Here is a 20,384-nt window from a genome sequence, read left to right as displayed (position 1 = left end):
TCAATCTTGAGTTTTTCATGTTTTCTGAAAGAGCTATCCATCTTCAACGTTATTCTTTAGTTTGGAATCATAACATGAATGGAAAAGTGTGTTTTCAACAGTTTTTCTACAACTCATTTTGGGGGGAGAGTAGAATGATCAGGTATGTCATAAAGACCCCTTTTCGTTTGTTGACATCCTTTACACACTCTACACTTTCAAGTCTAATAACTTTTGAAAAGATGACACTACTGATTTGAAAGTTGGCATTAATCATGGACAGAATGTGTTGATAGACCATGATCAATTTCAGCTTAATCTGATAATCCCTTCATTGTTGTTGCTCCAGTGGTTTACATCCTGTGTTTTGTCCCTTTCATAGCACAGAGCTAGCACATCATGGTGAAGATTAAGCACTTGAATTGACCTTGTACTTCAGAGCCTCTTTTCTCAGTTCACGCTTTTCCAGAGTGTAACCTGTGCTTTCTTTGCAGTATTTAGATAGGTTAGGGGAGTCCATTTGAATTGAGTTATACATCATTTTAAAGGTTAGAGTCTGATCTTTTAGAATCTGCCCTTAACTGAAAATCCATGTCTGGTGATTTTTTGTTGGTTTTGTGATGCAGGGTCACATATGATGACCATGCCTTGATGATAGTGTGGACCTATATCAGTGTATGATGAAGAAGGATATCAGAGAGCTTTCTAAGATTTTAGGATTTTAGGATTTAGTATTAGAGATATCCAGACATTCAAGACATTGTGACCCAGTGTGTGGCTGAGATATTAGGAGAACACAGAAAGCAATATGTGGGATCAAGCAGTGAGACTGGCATTCAGCCCGGATCTCTCAAAAGTAATTTTCATCCCCTAATCAATGCCAGGGCCTAGAAAGCAGTGCAGGCCTCTGTGATATGGTGCCATGGGATCTTAGCGCAGAAATGTTCACAATATGGAAGTGTTAAATAATGACTCTCCTGACCAAGTGTGCTGCACTTTAATAGTCAGATTGTAGTCGTAATCCTAAATGTGATGTTAGGCATAAGTGAGTTATATTCACCCCTTCCTAAAAAAAAAGGGTGAGAAATGAGTCAGGCATCCAATTATCTACAAGGAAATCCAACAGTAGTATTATGTACATCCCCTCCCCCCCCCCCCCCCCCCATACACTCACACAAACACACTAACCACAGGGAAAGTTTCATTTGTGACCGTGCATCACAAAACACACAGAAAGTCGCCAGACAAGAATTTTTAGTTAAGACCATATTCTGAAAGAGCAGACTTTAAGCTTTAAAATGATGTATAACTCAAATCAAATGGACTGTCCTAACCTATCTAAATATTGGGAAGAATACACACACTCGCGAAAAGTTTGAACTGAGAAAAGACTGAGGCTCTGAAGTGCAGTGTCTATTCAAGCGCTAAATCTTTACCAAGCCACACTGGCTGTGCAACGAATGGGACAAAAAACAGGATATAAACCACCAGAGTACCAACAATGAAGAGATTATCAGATTAAACTGAAATTGAGCGTGCCTTATTAACACATTCTGTTCGTAATTGATGCTAACTTTGAAAGCAGTAGCGTCGTCCTTTCAAAAGTTATTAGAGTTGAAAGTGAAGAGTGTGTACAAGGTTTTTAAGAAGTGAAAAGGGGGCTCTAAAAACACACCTAATCACACTATTCTACCCAAAAATGTTCATGATAAACTGCTAAAAATCACACTTTCCTGCCCGTTTTAAGATCCCAAATTTCAGCATAATGTAGAAGAAGACTTTCTCTTTCAGAAAATATGAAAAAGTCAAGATTGCTTAGGTTGACCCATTCACCTATTTTCAGTCCTCACACAAAATCAATGTTTGCGACTTTTTGTTCGTTTTGTGGTGCACGGTCACATTTAGAAATTCTACAAACTGACAAAGAGATTAGCAAACCCTCTTTCTGCTCATAGGGCAACAGTGAAGCATGCAGTGTCAGTGGTGTTTGCACGAGTACCGCATGCGCCAATATATTTTAATAGCTAGTGTAATTTTTCGTGAGTAGTGAAATTTGTGATCGGGAAGTGCAGTAATGAACGGAGCATTGTACGAGTGCACATCACATTAAAGTTGTGTCAGGGTCAAAGGTTATAATACACTGCATTTTCACATGTTTTCAAACACACACATCTCACAAAATTTGCAAAAATAAAATATGATGCATACATTGTACCATATTACCGGTAGTTAAAAGGGGATACTTTTTGGTAATTTTCCCATCAGAATTTTGGAGATGCAAAACTTGAGAAAGGAGAGTTGATGCCTGCATAAGGACCTAACCTCATTTGTTTCAACCAATTCTTGTTTGAGTATGTTTTGATTTGGTTTTATTTATGCTTTTTTTTTTATCCAAGAACATTGACAAATCAGTACGTAATTGATACAAAGTACATGCAAAAAGAGTAAAATCTCAGAATCAATACAGAATTGTCAATCTTGTGATTTTAGCATCTTTGAAAGTCAAGTTCTCTCTGAGAGTACAAACCAGTTTCTTCTATTGACGGATTCGGGTTCGTTGAGGGCAGCAGACAATTTGTGGCACTGCAGGGCGCAGCCATGCGGTGTCCCAGCCGACCCCCCTTCCTCTCCCCCACCCCACGGGCAACGTGTTTATCGCGCACTTGTAACAAAGGTTCACGCACTAAGCAAGCATTCGCACACTCAGTACGACACGCCCATTGGCTAAAACAACCATGCATCAGTTTTTCATTCCGTGGGCGGAAGAGGGTGGGGGGGAGAGAGGAGTGGGGGGTCGGCTGAGACACCGAGTAATGGCGCTGCCCATGCCAAAAATACACATACAGACTGTAGCGCGTCAAAGAATCAGTCAATAGAAGACTGTCCTCCTCATAGGTCCCATTTTGTACATCATTCTGATTCAAGGTGCCTGCTCAAGGAATAGATCATTGAATGTTGGTATTAAGGTACAATAGGCCTTGCTTGTACATGTACCAGTCTTATTTCATATCATTCTCTTTTCTAGGTTTATGGTGCTAATAACCATTAAAATGAAATTCAAAGTAAAGCTAAGTGAAATAAACTCATGATACACAAATATGGCTGTTATAATGACTCCATGAGCATAATAAAAACTATTTTGCGTGTAAAAGTTGAAGTTAATGGGTCTGCAGTCGCTTTTTTAATCTCTCCTTTTTTTTTTCTCACTGTCTTTTTGTCTTCTCTCTCTCTCTCTCACACGCTCTATCTTTCTGTCTAAAATATGTCTCTTTTTCTCTATTGATGTTTGCTTTTCTTTTCTTCTCTCTTGTTTTTTTGTCATCTCGTCATCTCTCTTTGTATATCTCTCCAACCATCTTTCCCATCCAATTTTTCGACTGGTCAGCCGTCCGCATCGGCCGCTACTCCAAACGGGTCAAGCAGAACAACCTGGACGAGATCCGGAAGCTGACCGCTCGGCCGGAGACCAGCGAGGAGAAGGAGGCGAGGGAACGGCATGAGATGGAGATGTATACGGTCAGCCAGACCATCCTCCAGGCCCGAGAAGTGACCTGCCTATACAACAAGACCATGGTCAACACCTTGATTAGCAGGAGAAAGGAACTCATGGTAAGTATAGATGAGTGACCCGCAACTCGTCATATTTAATGTGTATGCATGTTTGAATCACATTTCGTCACTGAAATTCTATGGAATCCCACTCACATGCCGAAAAAATTGTGAAGATTGAAACAGAACCACAAGTTCACTGATTGATGCTGGAAATTTGCAGCTATCGTCGTCAAATGAGAAAGATGGGGAATAGTTTTGCTCTCATAGACAAAGCACGTAAAAGATGTGTGTGGGTGACCGTAATGCTCCCGTAGACAAGCATGTAAAAGATGCATGCGGGTGACCGTGATAATACTTATAACACATATTCCTAACACCGCGAAAATGTCCACTTTTACAGCACCTCTTGCCGATCCATTGCAATACATTAATTATATTTTTTAAAAGTTATTTGTGAGTGTGTCTGTGTGTCTGTGTGTGTGTGTGTGTGTGTGTGTGTTTGTGTGTGTCTGTGTATTTGTGCATGTGAACGGGACTGGAATATGACTTCTGGAAAAAGAAAAGATTACTTAGTCGCTTTTCTCAAAGGTTCTGACAAATAATGAAAACTTTGTGATTTGATTTCCTGGTGCCACCGTAGGCAATGGGTATGTTCAGCCATATTAAAAGTCGTTGTCACTGTATCATCGAAAGTCTTGTAATAAATGTAGTACAACAATTTGTTATCATATTAAGTGTGAAATCGCTCAGCTTTCATCTTGTGTATGATTCTGTTCCAAAACTGAACAGATCTGTCTTAGCGAATGTTATCCCACAGAATTTCTTTCATTCCAAAACGCTGGCAAATTTCAAGTACCAAGGAGCAGAACGTAATCATAAATTCGATCCAAAGGTTCATACAAATGCACTCCACCAAAATGAGTTCACACCATGTCATTCCTTTCTTTGAAAACGAGTTATTAATATCGGGAAGGGAGAATCTTCCATTTCCAAACTGTTCCGAAAACTGCATGTGCATATATATACCAAAATGTTTACGCTACCCACAAACACATTTGTGTTTTAGGTAAGAACAAGATATAAAATCCACCAAAGTCTGCCTTTTTAGACGTATTATAACTTTGTTTTCTCCTGCTTCATTTCATGATGCATTACAGGGTGCTACATAACTTTTTGTTACTACTTGCCCGGTCGGGCAAGCAGATTTTCAAACTGTTGCAGAACACTTGCCCGAACATGAATTTTACTTGCCCGATAAGAAAGTCCAAAAATGAAATTAATAAAAAAATCATTTGAAAAGCCAAGGGCTTGATAAAACCCAATCATTTGAATAAACAGCACATGTGGTGAGTAACAAACTTGGTTCGATAGAGTGTTGGTGTTGGATTGGTGGGACTTTTTCACGTAAGTGTTGGGAAGTAAAGATGGCTTCAAAACTTTTTGCTTGCCCAATTCGGGCAAGCATTTTTTCTCAATGTTCCAAAACACTTGCCCGACTTTGATTTTTACTTGCCCCGGGCAATCGGGCAAGTGCTTATGTAGCACCCTGCATTGCACAGAATTTCTCATCTTCATTTCTCTCTCAAGTCTCCATATTTTTTTTTTTATTTGATTTGATTTATTGGTTTCTGTATCATCATTGTACATACACATTCATGTACAAAGTAACATAAATGTAAGTTGCATTTTCTTCTTCATTGCCTTTGTACAATGTACAACAAAAGTACAACAAAACATACAACAATGAATAATACAGAGGGGCTACAGCATAAGCGTGGCTTGATTATAATATGATATACATCGGAAGGGGAATAGGAGGGAGGGATGACTTGCATAGAGATAGGATAGTTGAAAGGAGAAAGGGAAAGGAAAGGTTTGTCTGCTTTCACTGAAGGTTTATACAAAATAAAATCACCTGTATCTCTGATTAGCAAGGCATGACAAAATATTTTCTCACCGAGGTACAGGTGAACAGTAGATACAGGTCATGGTCAGTTACATAATTTTTACATAATACATTAAATGCGTTGATATTTCTGCAAAAGAATTTCGTGTATAATACATTAACAATGACAATGGAATTACTAATATCCAGAAAGCAACATTGTTTTTACAGCTTTCCTAAAAGAATACATTTTCCCAACCTTTTTCCTCCCCCTCTCCTCTCTCCTTTCCATTTTTCTTTTCAATGTCTCATGACACTTGAGAACTTGTGAGCCAAAAGTAGCATATCTTTTTGGGAATGTGCTGGTAGATTGAATGGATTTTGATAAGAAGTTGATATAAATAACATACATGGCAAAACAGGCATAGTGGCAATTATGTGTTTGCACTTTTGAAAGCAACAAGACCTCAGAAACATTTCGTGCCTCTGCACAATGTGTGTTTATTCTGTAAAAAAAATAATAATAATAATGGTAATGATAATAATAGTGATTATAATAACTCACCAGTGAGTGCAGTAGACTTTCACACAAATTATTAACCCTTTAAAGCTGGACATTAACAACAACAACAAAAATAACCAAAAACTGTAACATTCTGAAAAGCTTAAGTTTATTTTTCTCGATCTACAGCAGATTAAATGAATCATTGAAGTTTTAACCAAATTTGACAAAAATTATGAACAAATGTTGAAGTTTGAAATTTGCCTGATTTTTCAGTATCAGGCACACCCCCCCCCCCCCTTTACTTTACCTAAAATACAAAAGAAATTTAAAAAAAAATGAAATGAAACCCAGAAGTGGCACCAGAAACATTAGTTGCGCCCCCTCTTTACAGAATTCCTGGATCCGCCCCTGCAGTAGTCCTACCAAACATGACCTGGTTTTGAAGTTTAGAGGTCCTTTTTACCTTTTGGAGCAGCGATTTTAAAAATGTTCAAGATATTACATTTGATGCATATGTGCAGGTCAGTTGTATCACAAAACATCTTACTATGTGATATTTTTGCAATAAAGCATAAAGTCTAAAGAGATGTCACTATTTTTCTCGTGAAACCATAACTGTAAATGGTTTAGTCTGGAAACATTTTTCTTTCGACTATTGTTCACATTTTTTGTATTTAACAATACTTAACATTGATTACAGTGATTAATTATTTTACATTGGTTGTTTCTATCCTTTATCTATCCCTATCCCTCACATTAGAACTATTTTGAACCACTAATTGCTGGGTTTTTGTTTCATCTGCAAATGGCAAATTATGCCTATAAAGGAAACCTGCACATTAGTAGCAATGCACCTCAGTCCAACAAGTAGGCCTAGGTGACACAATAGGAATTATGTAGGTGTATTAGACATCTCTATTTTACTTAAAATTAGATTCCAGACAATCAGCAAAGAAGGCTCAGTAGGGTAGTAGAGGGCGTTTTTTCTTCTTCTTCTTCTTCTTCTTTTGTTATGGCTGCAGGGTGATGGATGTCAGGCTTTTTAATACTGAGTTCAGCAATTTGTATGTTGTAGGGAAAATCCCTATATATGCTGAGCAGATCAGCTCGGTCTGGTGTGTGTATGAAGGCAGAGGTTATGGGAAGATTGGTCTATGTGGTAGTGAGTGTGAGTGTGTGTGTTGAGTTTTCTGATCAGTTTGTATGCATGTTTTGTCTGTGTTACCACAGCATCTCACACCCCCCCCCCCCCATACTACCCCTTCCTCTCCCCCTCAACGCTGTTCTTCATACGTGGCCTTGGGGAGAACTCCCCTCGCATCTTTGTAATGCCTATCTGTGTATCTGCCTCACCGTATCGTTGCCATGGTTACCGTGAATCAATTGTTTTTATGTGCATGCCCTTGACAAGTTGCCCAACTGGGCTTCCATTGTTGCTGTGGAGGGTAAAGAGATCTGATCTACACCCCAGGTCCTGTTTGGCCCCCGCCAGGGTAGCCCCCTGATGGGACTTCACCTCAGAGAAAGTGTGTCTTGAATGAATGTAGGGCACAGAGACAGCACCCACACAAAGATCTGTAAAAACTTCAATCAAAATTCTAAAGCCATGTTCAAGTTTACTTTTAACACATAGTGATGATGATGGAATCAACAAGCAAAAAGTGAATGTTCAATAAGGTGTAACCCCACATAATGCATTCAAAGTTGCCTTTGAGAATAAATGGAGAGTGGATGAAATCAGACAACTAGAATGGTAGTCATTTTGTCATTTTGAACCTTGTGAGGATAGTTACAGCAATTTAAACTTTTGCATGTTTTCCTCAAACAAGATGATAAATATTATACTATCGATGGGGGGGGGGGGGGGGGGGCGGGGAGGAAGAATGTACAATTGTATATCACAGTATCATTGGCAGAGGTGATAATACACATACCTCCACCTTTACAATCAGCCAGATTAAAAGAACAGACAAACAAACAAAGAAGAAAATCACATTATGTCTCTTTTTTTATGTGGTATCCATGATCATGATATTAATCCTGTACATGCAATTGTTGTGAATTTGAAATGATCTAAAAGTGAAGGAATGGGAAGAGAAAAGACTGCAAGGTTACAATCTGTATTCTCTTCGAGCACGATGCCTATTCAAGAGCTTATTCCTTGAATTCATCAGCATCCAGATGACATAATTTGTGGGAAAACAATGTTTGCTACAGTGCCTTGAGCAGACATGAAGAAAAACGCTTCTTAGAAAAAGAAGACATAGAATTTTATAAACACGTCTGAAGGAAATGTAAATGTTGTGAAGAGGAGGAATTTTAAATAACATGTACAGCTTATATTGTCATGTTTTATAACATTTCATGCACATTTTTTTTTCTAGATTTAGAGAGTTCCCAAAGTGCTAGCAATAATCTTATTATCCCACAGCCATAAGTGTGAGTTCTCTGTAAGTGTGAGTTCTTGTATGAATCATTGCCTTTGTCTCGCTCCATGTTTCCTTTTGGAAGTTAGTATTTGTGACCAAATAGCTCCAAAGCCACAAACAAGTTACTGATTTGGATTCCCTGTAGAGGACTCAAGTATGTCATTTGGGTTGACTGACTCAAATTCATGATATCGTGTGCAAAATGTAATGCAAATTGTGTTTTTTGGTTAAATTGATATAAATAAGATTATTTCAACTTTTAACCATTGAAATTAATCAATTCTAGTGTAGATAAGCTTCAAAGAGTGCCTGCAACAAATTTCGGCTAAAAAACAAGAGAAAACAAAAGAGCAAAAAAACAGTAAATTAAATAAAAGAAATTAACAAAACAATAGACAACAAAAGAAATTGATTTTGATTGTGAATTTTTTTTACACGAAAATTGTTTGATGTGTCTTGAGGAATTCTGATACAAAAATTTAGCAATCCTCCAGTCTTTTTAATGGAGTTATAGGGAAAAATATGATTTCATGCACAAATTTGCATAATAGATTAATTAAAAATAGAAAGGCAATATTTTTCTATTGTATGACCATGTAATCTTGTAGTTGACATCCAGCTCTATCTTCAGGCAAAATTTTGCACCGATCGTGTGATCGGCGTCCAAGATCCGGGCCACCCCCCCCCCCCCCCCCCCCCCTTTGTGTTGGTTTCTATTAAAACTGGAAAATCATATTTGTTGTTCCCTCACTGCAAATTGGCAATGTTAGGATGTGGAGAGGAAGAGAGCAAACTCTTGTTTGGTTATCGTGTTGCTGCCTTCACCTGCCCTCTTTCCCTTTCCCACATAGTGTTGTAGATAATGTCTGGAATGACTTTGGCACAACTTTTCCTTCCTGTTGTGTTAGTGGATGACAAATCAGATCTACCGAATTCCCCGAAGCAACTACAGCAAATCTCTTCTGATAACTGACAGTCCTTTCAAATCATTGTCACTTGTGTTAGGTTCTTTGTTCTAAAATTCTAGAATTCCAAGTGGGTGTAGTTTTGTAGAATTGTGATGGATTAGGATGGAAATTGTGAGTGACAAAGCTTGCAAGGGTTTCTCAAATGCCGTTACGTACAGAAACAAAAAGGTTTAGCATCATAGACTAGCTTCTTTTGGGTCATATTATCTTCTGTGACTGAGCAGAAAATTCGAAAATTCATAACTTTTGAATGGGATTGTCTGATTTCCTTTGAACTTTCACTGATGTGTTCTACCCATACTACGAGTGTAGTGCCCTTTAAACCTTTATTGATTTCTTGTTTGGATATGAAATCCATGCAAAAAATTTTGAAGCTTTGCATTCGTGTTTTTTGTTCTTATTGTCTTACTCTGTCTTTATCACAGTTAGGGAGAAAATGTTTACTGTAAAACGAGGAACGTTCGCATGCATTTTAATTTTGCGAGAGCCAAGATTCGCAAAACTAAAATGCACACGAATGTTCCTGTCTACACTATATGCATTGAATGCTAGACGCAACTCGTGAAAATTTCATACCGTGACAAAGGCCATCGGCTCCAATTCGCTAAAAAATTTCATGCCACGATTATATCATGTTTTACAGTATTTGCAAAATAACTGACTGGGAACCTTAGGCGTATTATTATGACATATTTGGCGTAAACCATTCACTGGTAGGATTGTCAGTTGATAAATGTAATAACCATAGCTGATTTGCAGATGTGACTACAGCCAATGCTGCTGTTGGCGAAAATAAAAATGCATTTTGCTAATATTCATAGAAAACTTAACCTGTTGAGGATGAGTCCCAAGTATACTCGGGCAAATGTCTATGGGAAATGCATGTTGTAGCAGAATCAGCCGGTCCTCAACAGGTTGATATACTCAGACCTAACAGAAAGCAAACTTAATACATGGTTATGATAATTATGGATTTGTCTTTTCAAAGACTTGTGCAAATACCAGTAGTTTTTAAAGTTAGCAACTGTGAAATGTCAGTTGTCTGAAGTAGTGTCACTTTATATGGATACCAAATGCTACCTATGTCTCCTTTTTCACCCTCTCAGTGTTTGTTGAAGTTTTATTTCTATATTTATACCCCCGCCAAACGAAGTTTGAAGGGGGTATATAGGAATCAGCGGACGGTCGGTTGGGCGGTCGGTCGGGCGGTCGGGCGGTCGGTCCGTTGCAAATCTTGCGTCGCGAACTACTTCCTCAGTTTTCAACCGATTCCCATAAAACTTGGCACAGATGTGTGCCTTGGGTTGTAGATGTGCAAGACGTATTTTTTGACAGTACCCAAAAGTATGTTGCCATGGTAACGGCATATTATGGGCAAAAATGGGTACAAATCTTGCGTCGCGAACTCCTCCCACAGTTTTTGATCAATTTTTATGAAATTAGGTACAGATGTTCATCTGAATATGTTAATGTGCAAGACACATATTTCCGCAGTGGCAAAAAGTGCGTTGCCATGGTAACAGCATGTTATTGGTAAAATATAGGGCAAAATGCTTCATGGCAAAACTGCTTCATCAGTGTTCTTCCAATTCTCATGGAATTCATATTGAATGTTTGTCTTAGGATATAGGTCAGCATGACACATTTCTTGACAGTGACAAAAAGTATGTTGCCATGGTAACAGCTCACATATTATGAGCCAAAATGATGGAAAATTTTGTGTTGCAAACTACTTCCTCAGTTTTTGCCCAATTTCCATGAAACTTGGTACATATGTGTGCCTTTGGTTGTAGATGTGCAAGACGCATTTTTCGACAGTACCCGAAAGTACGTTGCCATGGTAACGGCATATTAATGGCAGAAAATCAAGGAAAGATCTTGCGGATTTAACTACTTCCTCAGTTTTTTGACCAAAGCTTATGAAATGTTGTTTGGCGGGGGTATAACCAGTCGCTGTAACGACATTTCTAGTTTTTTTCCTGACTCCAAGCTTTCTTTAACCTATTGAGGATGGGCTTATTTTGTTGCAACACACGTTTCCCATAGGCACTTGTCCGAGTATAATCAGGACTTTCAGTGAGGTAAAGTGTGTCTCTTTTTTTTTTTTCTTCTTCTTCTTTCCATTTTGATGGCAACCATAGAACATTTCCTTTGTACCAGCATTTTTACCCTCATCATGATAAAACCCCAGTGTCTGGCTGGAAATGGACTGCAACAGCTGTTGGTAAATGTTTGCACGACAATCATCCTGTCTTTCTGATGTTGTTGTTGTTGTTTTCTTTTTTCTATGTACCCCTACAGTTTGATTAGAATTCAGCTTTTGTGAGTGTAATTTGATTCTTGCATTTTGGCCAGGATTCAGAATATTTTGTTTGTTTATTTTTTACTAATTCTCCTTCTGTGTGTTTTGTGTGGGTGGGTGTTTATCAACCCATTGGCAGAGACTCCAACTCTCCCGCTTTCGACGGGAGATCTCCCGCCGAAAGCCCATTTTTGCACAATCCTCCGTTCTCCCGCTTGAGATTTGATTTCTCCCACCCTGGCTCTGTGTCTCCCGTTGGAAAGGATTTCCTACTTATTGCCATATCATATGTTGAAAAACAAGCCTTAAGTTACGTTCAGACGGGAGCCCTTAACCTCGAAGTTAGGAAACTTCGAGGTTAGAGCTTGTAGTTAGGGACCGTGAAGACGCACTCGTAGTTAGCAAACCTCGAGGTTTGCTCGATGTTTCGAGCCACGAGAAATCTTATGGTTAGCGCTCTAACCACGAGCCGCGGGGGGTCCCCACTCGTAGTTACGCACCGTGTGGACACAAAAAACAACGAACTCGAAGTTAAGAGTGACCTCGCCGTAAACTCCAGCCCCCACAATTTCCCTCTGCTTCCGGGTCAACCTCCCAAACGTACACCACAAATACATTACACGTGAAAAACCTATGACGCACGACACAACATCATCTTTTCTTCCCATGCGCTTGATCTCTGAAACTGAACACGTCGAACTCGCTACTGTATTCTATATTCTTCCCCGACGCTAAAAAAAAATGTTTTCGACGAATATCTTCATAAAGGCATAAAGTCATCAGTGCAGTGCTATCTCTGCATACCATGACAGAGAAAAAGAGTACCTGTAAGCAAGTCCGACAGGGTTGGACTAAAGAATAAATAGACGCCTTGTTAGCAGTATGTGGGCTGAAACTTCCGGTTTTGTGGTTTTAACATCGAGTGGGACCCACTCGTAGTTACGGGGGGCAGAAGCTTAACCTCGAAGTTTCGTAACCTCGAGGTTAAGATTCGTCGTGTGGACACACGTCGTAGTTAGGGGGCGAGAGCTAAACCTCGAGGTTAGGGCCTGCCGTCTGAACGTAACTTTAGATAGCACAAGAGAGCATCTAGAACCCTAGACTGGACCCGGCCGCAAGGAATTTCGCGCTTCGCGCACATCAACTTGGAGTCTCCCGTTTGCGAGGGGTTTCAGGCGGGAGAATCTCCAGATCAGAAGGTGCTGGGGGTTGGAGTCTCTGCATTGAGTATGGACTGGTTTTGCTACAATAGGCGTTTCCCATTGATACTCGCCCGAGTGTACTTGGGACTCATCCTCAACGGGTTAAGTGTGTTGATTTGGACCGGTGTTATAATGCTTGTGTTAGATGTTCATGTTTATTTGATGTCCTCACATGTGGAGACAATTTCACAATCTTTTATTTGAGCTCCCTTGTGAAAACTTTTTTTTTCTTACTCTCTTCTTTTTTTGAGCTCCTCCATGGAGGCAGTTATTTTTATGAGTTCCTTCTTTAAATGGCGTGATTATCTTTTCGCTACTCCCAGGAGAGGCTTAAAAGTGGTGGTAAGCCAATCATCCCTGCCTCCTACACATCAGACTTGACGGAGGAGCAGCGAAGAGATCCCAAGGTCTACGCATGGAAGGCGTTTCTAGAGGCCATATCACCGTGTGTCCGAAGAATCGTGGAATTTGCAAAATGCCTCCCCGGATTCATGAAACTACCTCAGGTTAGAAAAATGATTTGATTTGGTTTGTTTTCCTCTTTTAGTTCACAAAAGCAAAGAAACAAACATATTAAACTGAGTTACAATGATATTCATTATACAACATTTTTGTCGCGTTTTTTACGACAAACAAAATAATTGAAATGTATATTCTAATAACGTATTGCAACAAATGGTAAATGAGTGTAGTCATAAGAATGACAAAAAATGAATGGCATAACAAGCTATGGATTTCCAATCAAAGGATTTATATGAACATACAGCAGCAAGTGAATACAAATGATTTTTTTTTTTCCCTTTACTGCTTCTCCTGGTACATATACCGGAGGATACTTAGGATTAACCCTAACTTACCTGGGGGGCATAATGCCCCCCCCCCCCCCTCGACACTTCGCGCAACATGCATCCACATGGCGATTCATGACAATTTACCTTGAAGCCTTGGGCAACTTTTAAGACCAAATTTGCGACGTCCGAGTACACGGTTTCGACGTTACGCAGCATTATGTAAGTGCATGTCAGACTGAAAATTGCTCAAAAATGTGATTTTGTGTACAAACTTTTTTTTATTACTTTAGTATGCAGATCCATCTTGGATATACCTTTAAACCCTAAACTAGTTGAGGACAGACTGATTTTGCTTCTACATCCATTTTCCACAAACACCTGCCAGAGTATACTTGGGAATAGTCTTCAACAGGTGAAGGTTTAATGAACCAGAGGAGACATGAACCCTGTTTTATGGCAGCAGATATTTCTAGTTTTGTTTTGTTTTTAATTTTAATAGTAGAACCATATTTCCCTTGGAAAATGGTGTAGAGATGAAAATACCAAAGACGTCTGACAGAGAACATATATCATGTCTGTAGTGAGAGTAATTTTCACCTTTTTAATACCACATCATCTCCCCAGACCCACCATCCCATACCTTCACCCCCTCCCACTTAGACAAGTACTAAACCACACACTCCATCACTTCAAGAGGTGTAGGTGATGAGAAAAAAAAAATACATACATGCATACATACATGCATGCATAGGAACATAGACATAGAGATATACGTGTAGAAAGGTAGGTAGGTAGATCTACATGTATGATAGATAGATGAATAGATAAATAGATGGAGAGATAGATACATACATACATACATACATTTAAGTAAATAGATATAAAGATATGTAGATGGGAAGGTAGATAAAAAGGTAAATAGATTTACAGATAAACAGAGAAAGATAGAAATAGATATACAGATAAAAAGATAAGACATAGATAGATAGGTGTACAGGGGGGGGTGTTTCATAAAGCTGTTCGTAAAGTTACGAACAACTTAAGAGCGACTGGTGATCAGTTCTGATATGCTATACCGGTACTTATTAGAATTTCCATAATTCAGCACAAGAACTTATCACCAGTTGAAAGGGATAGTACAGTATTGGTGGAGATGAGAATCGGGCTTCTAACTTTTTGCGAGATACCAAGAAAACACTTATGATATAGTACAGAGCGTACCATTTTAAGGGGAATTCAAAGTTTATTTGATGAAAATCGGGTTTGGAATGACTGAAACATCCAAAAACAAAGAAAGACAAACGATCGTAATAAGGTGTGGGTCCCACACTTTATTAGAATCACTCTTTTTTGGATATCTCGGCCATTTCAAAACCAATTTTCATCAAATAAATGGTGAATTGCTCATAGAGTTACATGCTCTTTCATGTTTCATAAGAGGTTTCTCATTATCTCACCAAAAATGTTAGAAACCTGAAATTAGGTCTCAACCAAAACTATACGATCCCTTTAAGTTGTTCATAACTTTACCAACAGCTTTATGAAACACCCCCCGGTCATGTAGGTAGACAGACAACAGACAAATTGTTGGACAAAGAGAAAGACAGATTGATACATTTGGAAATAAATTAAGTTAAATGACTAACAGACAGAAAGACAGACAATGGACAGAAGGAAAATAAGGGACAGACTCAAATAGGAACATGACTGTACTCTCATTTGATTTATAGCATGGAATTTTATTTCATTGAATGGCACTGACATTACTCTCCAAGCACAGAGCATTGAAATGTTGTCAATTTTACAGATTAACCTTAGGTTTATTGAAATGAAGTTAGTTGTATTCATTCAGCATGTTTTCATGATAGTACAGATTTAATCATATTTGATTTAGATCTATTTCTGTAAGTAATGTAAATTTCCCAAGAGCGATTTTCCTTTAAGCAATAAAGGAAGTCAATTTCCACCCTTTTGGCATAGTTACAACTTGACAAATGTTTTTAATTTTGAAACACCACCATGATTCACTTTTAACCCGTTGAGAGCGAGCTGATTTGGCCTTGATGCACATTTCCCTTATCTTAGACACCTGCCAGACTCGGAACTAGTCTTCAAAAGGGTGAAAGATATAATTAAAATTGAAGGTTTGCGTATTAGAAGGGGCCTCTTTGTGCAAGATGGGGATAAAGTTGTATGTATCATTCATCGTGTTATTCACAGTTCTTGAGGAAGGAATTGTGAGCTGTATTATGCTGCCAGTGCTTCTGGATAAAATGATGTCTCGTTCTCCCCAGTCACATTATTTTCATCGCTCCACTATCATAAATATCTCTCCCTCGATCTCTCTCATTCTTCCCTATCTCTCCCCCCACTCTCCATTATTCCCTCTCTTTATCTATCTCTTCTCCTTCCTTTTTATTTCTCTCTCTCTCTCTCTCTCTCTCTCTCTCTCTCTCTCTGTCTCTAGCTCTATCTATCACTGTCTATTTTTCTTTATCTCTGTCTCTATCTTTGTCTAAGTCTTTAATTCTCTTCTCCCTCATTCTGTCTGCCTTTATTTATATCTTTCGTTATCCTTCTTACTTTGTCTCATTTTATATTTCACGTTTATAATCTTTTCTCTCCCTCATTCCTGTCTTTCTGAAAGACATTCTCTCCCCCCTCTCTCTTCCCTCCTCTGTTTTCTCTCTCTTTCAGATGTATGAATAAATATATGTGACCCGCTACAACAAAATGATCCTAAAGTCGGGTGAGATCGATTATTTGAAAATGGCATGTATAATCCCCTAATCTTTCTGCTTTAAATTGATATATAACACATTTTTTTAAAATAATCGGCTGCGGAGATATCGATGTTCAAAAGAGAGCATGTCGAGACGTGTGGAAAATCACTGTTTTGAGAAAAGCGCCCTAAAAGTCTTCCTTTTGATGCAATCACAATCAAGTGACACGCAAGTCAGTTTTCACCTCTGGACAATAGAAGGTAAGCCCTAGCAACCCCCGAAGAGTTTATTCAAGCACATCAGCATCGGCGGTCTCCTCACCAACCAATCAGTGACCAGGATGTGAGAAGCGGCTGAGCATAGCGCACCCCGCCCGCACGCACCAGTCGACTGGGCAGTGTGCGAGCTTCACGCTTCGGTTAGCAGCAAGCTGCAGCAAACTGACCAATGAGATCACTCTGGTCGTTGTTAGGGGCGGAACCTATCTGTGGCGCTCAATCCAAATTTTCAAACCAGTTTCTGCTTCATTGAAACGCCAAAAATCATGGCTCAGAAAAACGCTATTTTTTAATCTTTCCTTTCATCATTTTGCTTCAAAATTTCGACAGATGATAGAAGACATGTTAGACTCCAATAATATATCAAAATCAGAAAATCGTAAGTTTTGACCAATTTTAATGCTCTGACTTCAAACTCGATTTTCACGGCTTCGACCGTGCGCGACTTTAGGACCTTTTTGATGTAGCGGGTCACATATGTTTATTTTCCATTTTCTCTGCAACAACTATTTTTCCTTTCTCTCCCCATCTCTCCCTTTATCTTCCTCTTCTGTTAAATACTCATTTTCCCTTTCTCTCTTTGTTTGTACATATCTCCATTTTTCTCAATTTCATAATCCTCTTCAACAATCTTTCTTGTCTTTATGTCTTGTTTCTTTCTCTTCCTTCTCTTTTCAATTGTCTGTTCATATTTGTCTCTAATTCCACACTTTCTCTCTTTGTATATTTTTCTTTTTCCTCTCCAATGACCCCATTCTAACCCAGTGTGACCAGATGCAGCTGCTGAAGCAGACATATTTTGAGGTGTGGCTCATCCAAGTCAACCCGCTGGCATCCGCCATCGACGGCAGCATCATCCTCGGCGAGCAGGTGCTCTTCGATGCCGGCCTCATCGCCGACATGGCCGAGGAGAACCTCTGGAGGCACATACTCGAGTTCGCGACGGCCATAGCCCAGCTCAACCTTACCGATATGGAGACTGCCCTCTTCATGGCCTCAACCATAATGAACTCGGGTAGGTCCAGGGCAAGTTTTTCCCAGTGTGAGTATCGTTGCAGTGACTAAGCTGTTTGTGTGTATGTGTGTGTGTGTGTGTGTGTATGTGTGTGTGTGAACGAGAATTTGTGTCCTTCTTTCATGAATATCTGGAAATTGAGTCATGTGCCACGGTCACACTAAGTGATAAAGATAATTGCCTAAAGACTGACATGATATGAAACCAGACTATGAGTATGTGTAGATGAATCGTGGCAAAGAGATGTTTACAAGCCATTTTCCCTGGTGTTAGTGTTAATAATCTTATATGACTTCCTGTTTTGTTACATATCAAAGGTTCCTGACATCAAGTGATTAATGTGGGTTATTCTGGAATAAGATACTGCCTCATCATTTTACCTTTCACTTTAAAGGGGTGATATGTGACTCTGCACCTCAAAACAAACAAAAAGTCGCCAGACATGAATTTTTAGTTAAGACCATATTCTGAAAGAGCAGACTTTAAGCTTTAAAATGATGTATAACTTGAATCAAATGGACTCTCCTAACCTATCTAAATATTGGAAAGAAAGCACAAACTCAGGAAAAGTGTGAACTGAGAAAAGAGGCTCTGAAGTACAGTGTCTATTCAAGCGCTTAATCTTTACCAAACCGTGCTGGCTGTGCGATGAACGGGACAAAAAACAGGAAGTAAACCACCAGAGTAACAACAATGAAGGGATTATCAGATTAAAATGAAATTAGGCATGCCTCATTAACACATTCTGTCCATAATTAATGCCAATTTTCAAAGCAGTAGCACTATCCTTTCAAAAGTTATTAGAGTTGAAAGTGAAGAGTGTGGACAAGGTTTTTCAGAAATGAAAAAGGGATTCCAAAGACACACCTAATCACACTATTCTACCGAAAATGTTCGAGATAAACTACTAAAAAACCACACTTTCCTGCCCGTTTTATGATACCAAATTTTAGCATAATGTAAAAGAAGACCTGCTCTTTCAGAAAATATGAAAAAGTCAAGTTCGGCTAGGTTGACCCATTTCACTTATTTTCAGTCCTCACGCAAAATCAGTGTGTGCGACTTTATGTTCGTTTTGAGGTGCACGGTCACATATAGCATTGGTGAAGATGAGGATTGGGCTTTTAAGTTTTTGCGAGATACCAAGAAACCACTTATGAAATAGTATAGGGCTTTGCCATTTTAAGAAGAATTCAAAGTTTATTTGATGAAAATCAGTTTTTGGAATGACTGAGACATCCAAAAACTATGACCCCGTTTACAGTGCGAGGCTTGGCCGCGCTGAGCCTGCCTTCCTTTCAGTGTAAACGTGAAAAAGGCCAAATGCGGGGCCAAAATTGGCCGCGCATTTGGTCACGCTCTGGAAGTGGTCTCGGCCATGGCCGAGCCGCGGCCGAGCTGCGGCCAAGCCCATCCTTTTCTCAGTTTAAATGCAAACTGGGCCAAATGCGCGGCCAATTTTAGTCTGGCTTCCAAACCCTCTGCCCATACTATTTCGTTATTCAGGATATTAACCCCCTCAACGTCGAAAATGAGTATAGATTATTGTAAAGGTGGTTTTGTCCTGCAAAGGATTTTTCCTTCGGCACAGGCCTTTGCCCGAACGGCATCTTCGTCGCCACGGAATCCTGTTGGTAAAGGGTCTGAAAACCAGACTATACCAAATTGCATTTGTTTACAAGCAGAGCGCCACTACGAAAAAATATTGAAAGGTTTGAATTAAAAGCGCGGTCAGGCCCAGCAGTGTAAACGGACAAATTTGCAGGGCTTGGCCCTGCAATTGAGGGTGGGCTCGGCCACGGCTCAGCCCAGCCCCGCACTGTAAACGGGGTCAAAGTGAAACAAAGCAATCATGATAAAAGGTGGGTCTATTAGGATCGCTCTGTTTTAGATATATCAGCCATTTCAAAACCAATTTGCATCAAATTACATTAAATCAAATTACATTACATTGAATTACCCGTGGAATTACACGTACATGCTCTTTCACACTTCGTCAGAGGTTTCTCATTATCTTACCAAAACACATTAAAAACATGAAGTTCTGTCTCAACCAAAACTATGCAATCCCTTCACCGCTGCTATGACAGAATATTTGATCAAGATTTGTTAAAGTCCCTCCCCCCCCCCCCCCCCCCCCCCCCGCCCAGAACTTAGCCATGGCGGGAGTGATACAAAACGCTTTATGAATGTCATAGTTATGTAATATTGACAGAGGGATTTACTTAATCCCTGTTCATGAACGGATTAGTGGTACTGATCAGTAAGTAGGGCTTGCCCGTGTCACTAGAGGTTAAAGAAATGAAATGTTGTTGTTTCTAGATCGTGCTGGGCTTCGTCAGCGAGAAGAGCTCGGGAAACAGTCGGAGCTCTTCCTCGAATGTCTGCGACGAGAACTGGCCAGGAAGGATCCACAAGACAGCAAACGCTTCTTTAAGGTCAGTTTTTCTTGTGACAATCAAGAGGGTTAAGAGGTTGCATTTTAAAAATACTGCTATAGATATCTTAGAAAGAAAAAGTAACACTCAAGTTTTAGACATTCACATGAGAATATTAATTAAATTTCATCCAAATTGTGTCACAATTATCTAAAAATGTTTGATATTTACAATGTACCAAGGACTTTCAAGAATTTGATTTTAATTTTCTCTTCCATTGCTGAACACCAAGATTTTCTTAATTTTTGTTTGTTTGGTTTTTTTTTTTGTTTTGTTTTTGTTTTTTTTGCCATGACGGTTAAGTCGATTATAAATGA

At 39.3% G+C, this 20,384-nt stretch overlaps 1 protein-coding gene across 1 annotated transcript in view; it reads left to right on the top strand.

Moving 5' to 3' along the window:
- LOC139737425 (retinoic acid receptor alpha-like) overlaps positions 1-20,067 on the top strand; it is a gene marked incomplete at its 3' end in the record, with an annotated part of 35,437 nt that extends 15,370 nt beyond the window's left edge. The window contains exons 4-7 of the mRNA XM_071648100.1: positions 3,365-3,588; positions 13,146-13,328; positions 17,380-17,629; positions 19,952-20,067. Of these exons, the coding sequence (XP_071504201.1) occupies positions 3,365-3,588; positions 13,146-13,328; positions 17,380-17,629; positions 19,952-20,067 (773 nt within the window). The remainder of the gene's footprint in view (positions 1-3,364; positions 3,589-13,145; positions 13,329-17,379; positions 17,630-19,951) is intronic.
- Positions 20,068-20,384: the final 317 nt, after the last annotated feature.

The sequence above is a fragment of the Diadema antillarum genome, unplaced genomic scaffold (assembly GCF_040938485.1).
Source record: "Diadema antillarum isolate AM-2024a unplaced genomic scaffold, OU_Dant_1.0 seq00000693_RagTag, whole genome shotgun sequence".
Lineage (NCBI taxonomy): Eukaryota > Metazoa > Echinodermata > Echinoidea > Diadematoida > Diadematidae > Diadema > Diadema antillarum.
The sequence above is the reverse complement of the archived record's forward strand: the minus strand, read 5'-3'. Positions and strand labels throughout refer to the sequence as shown.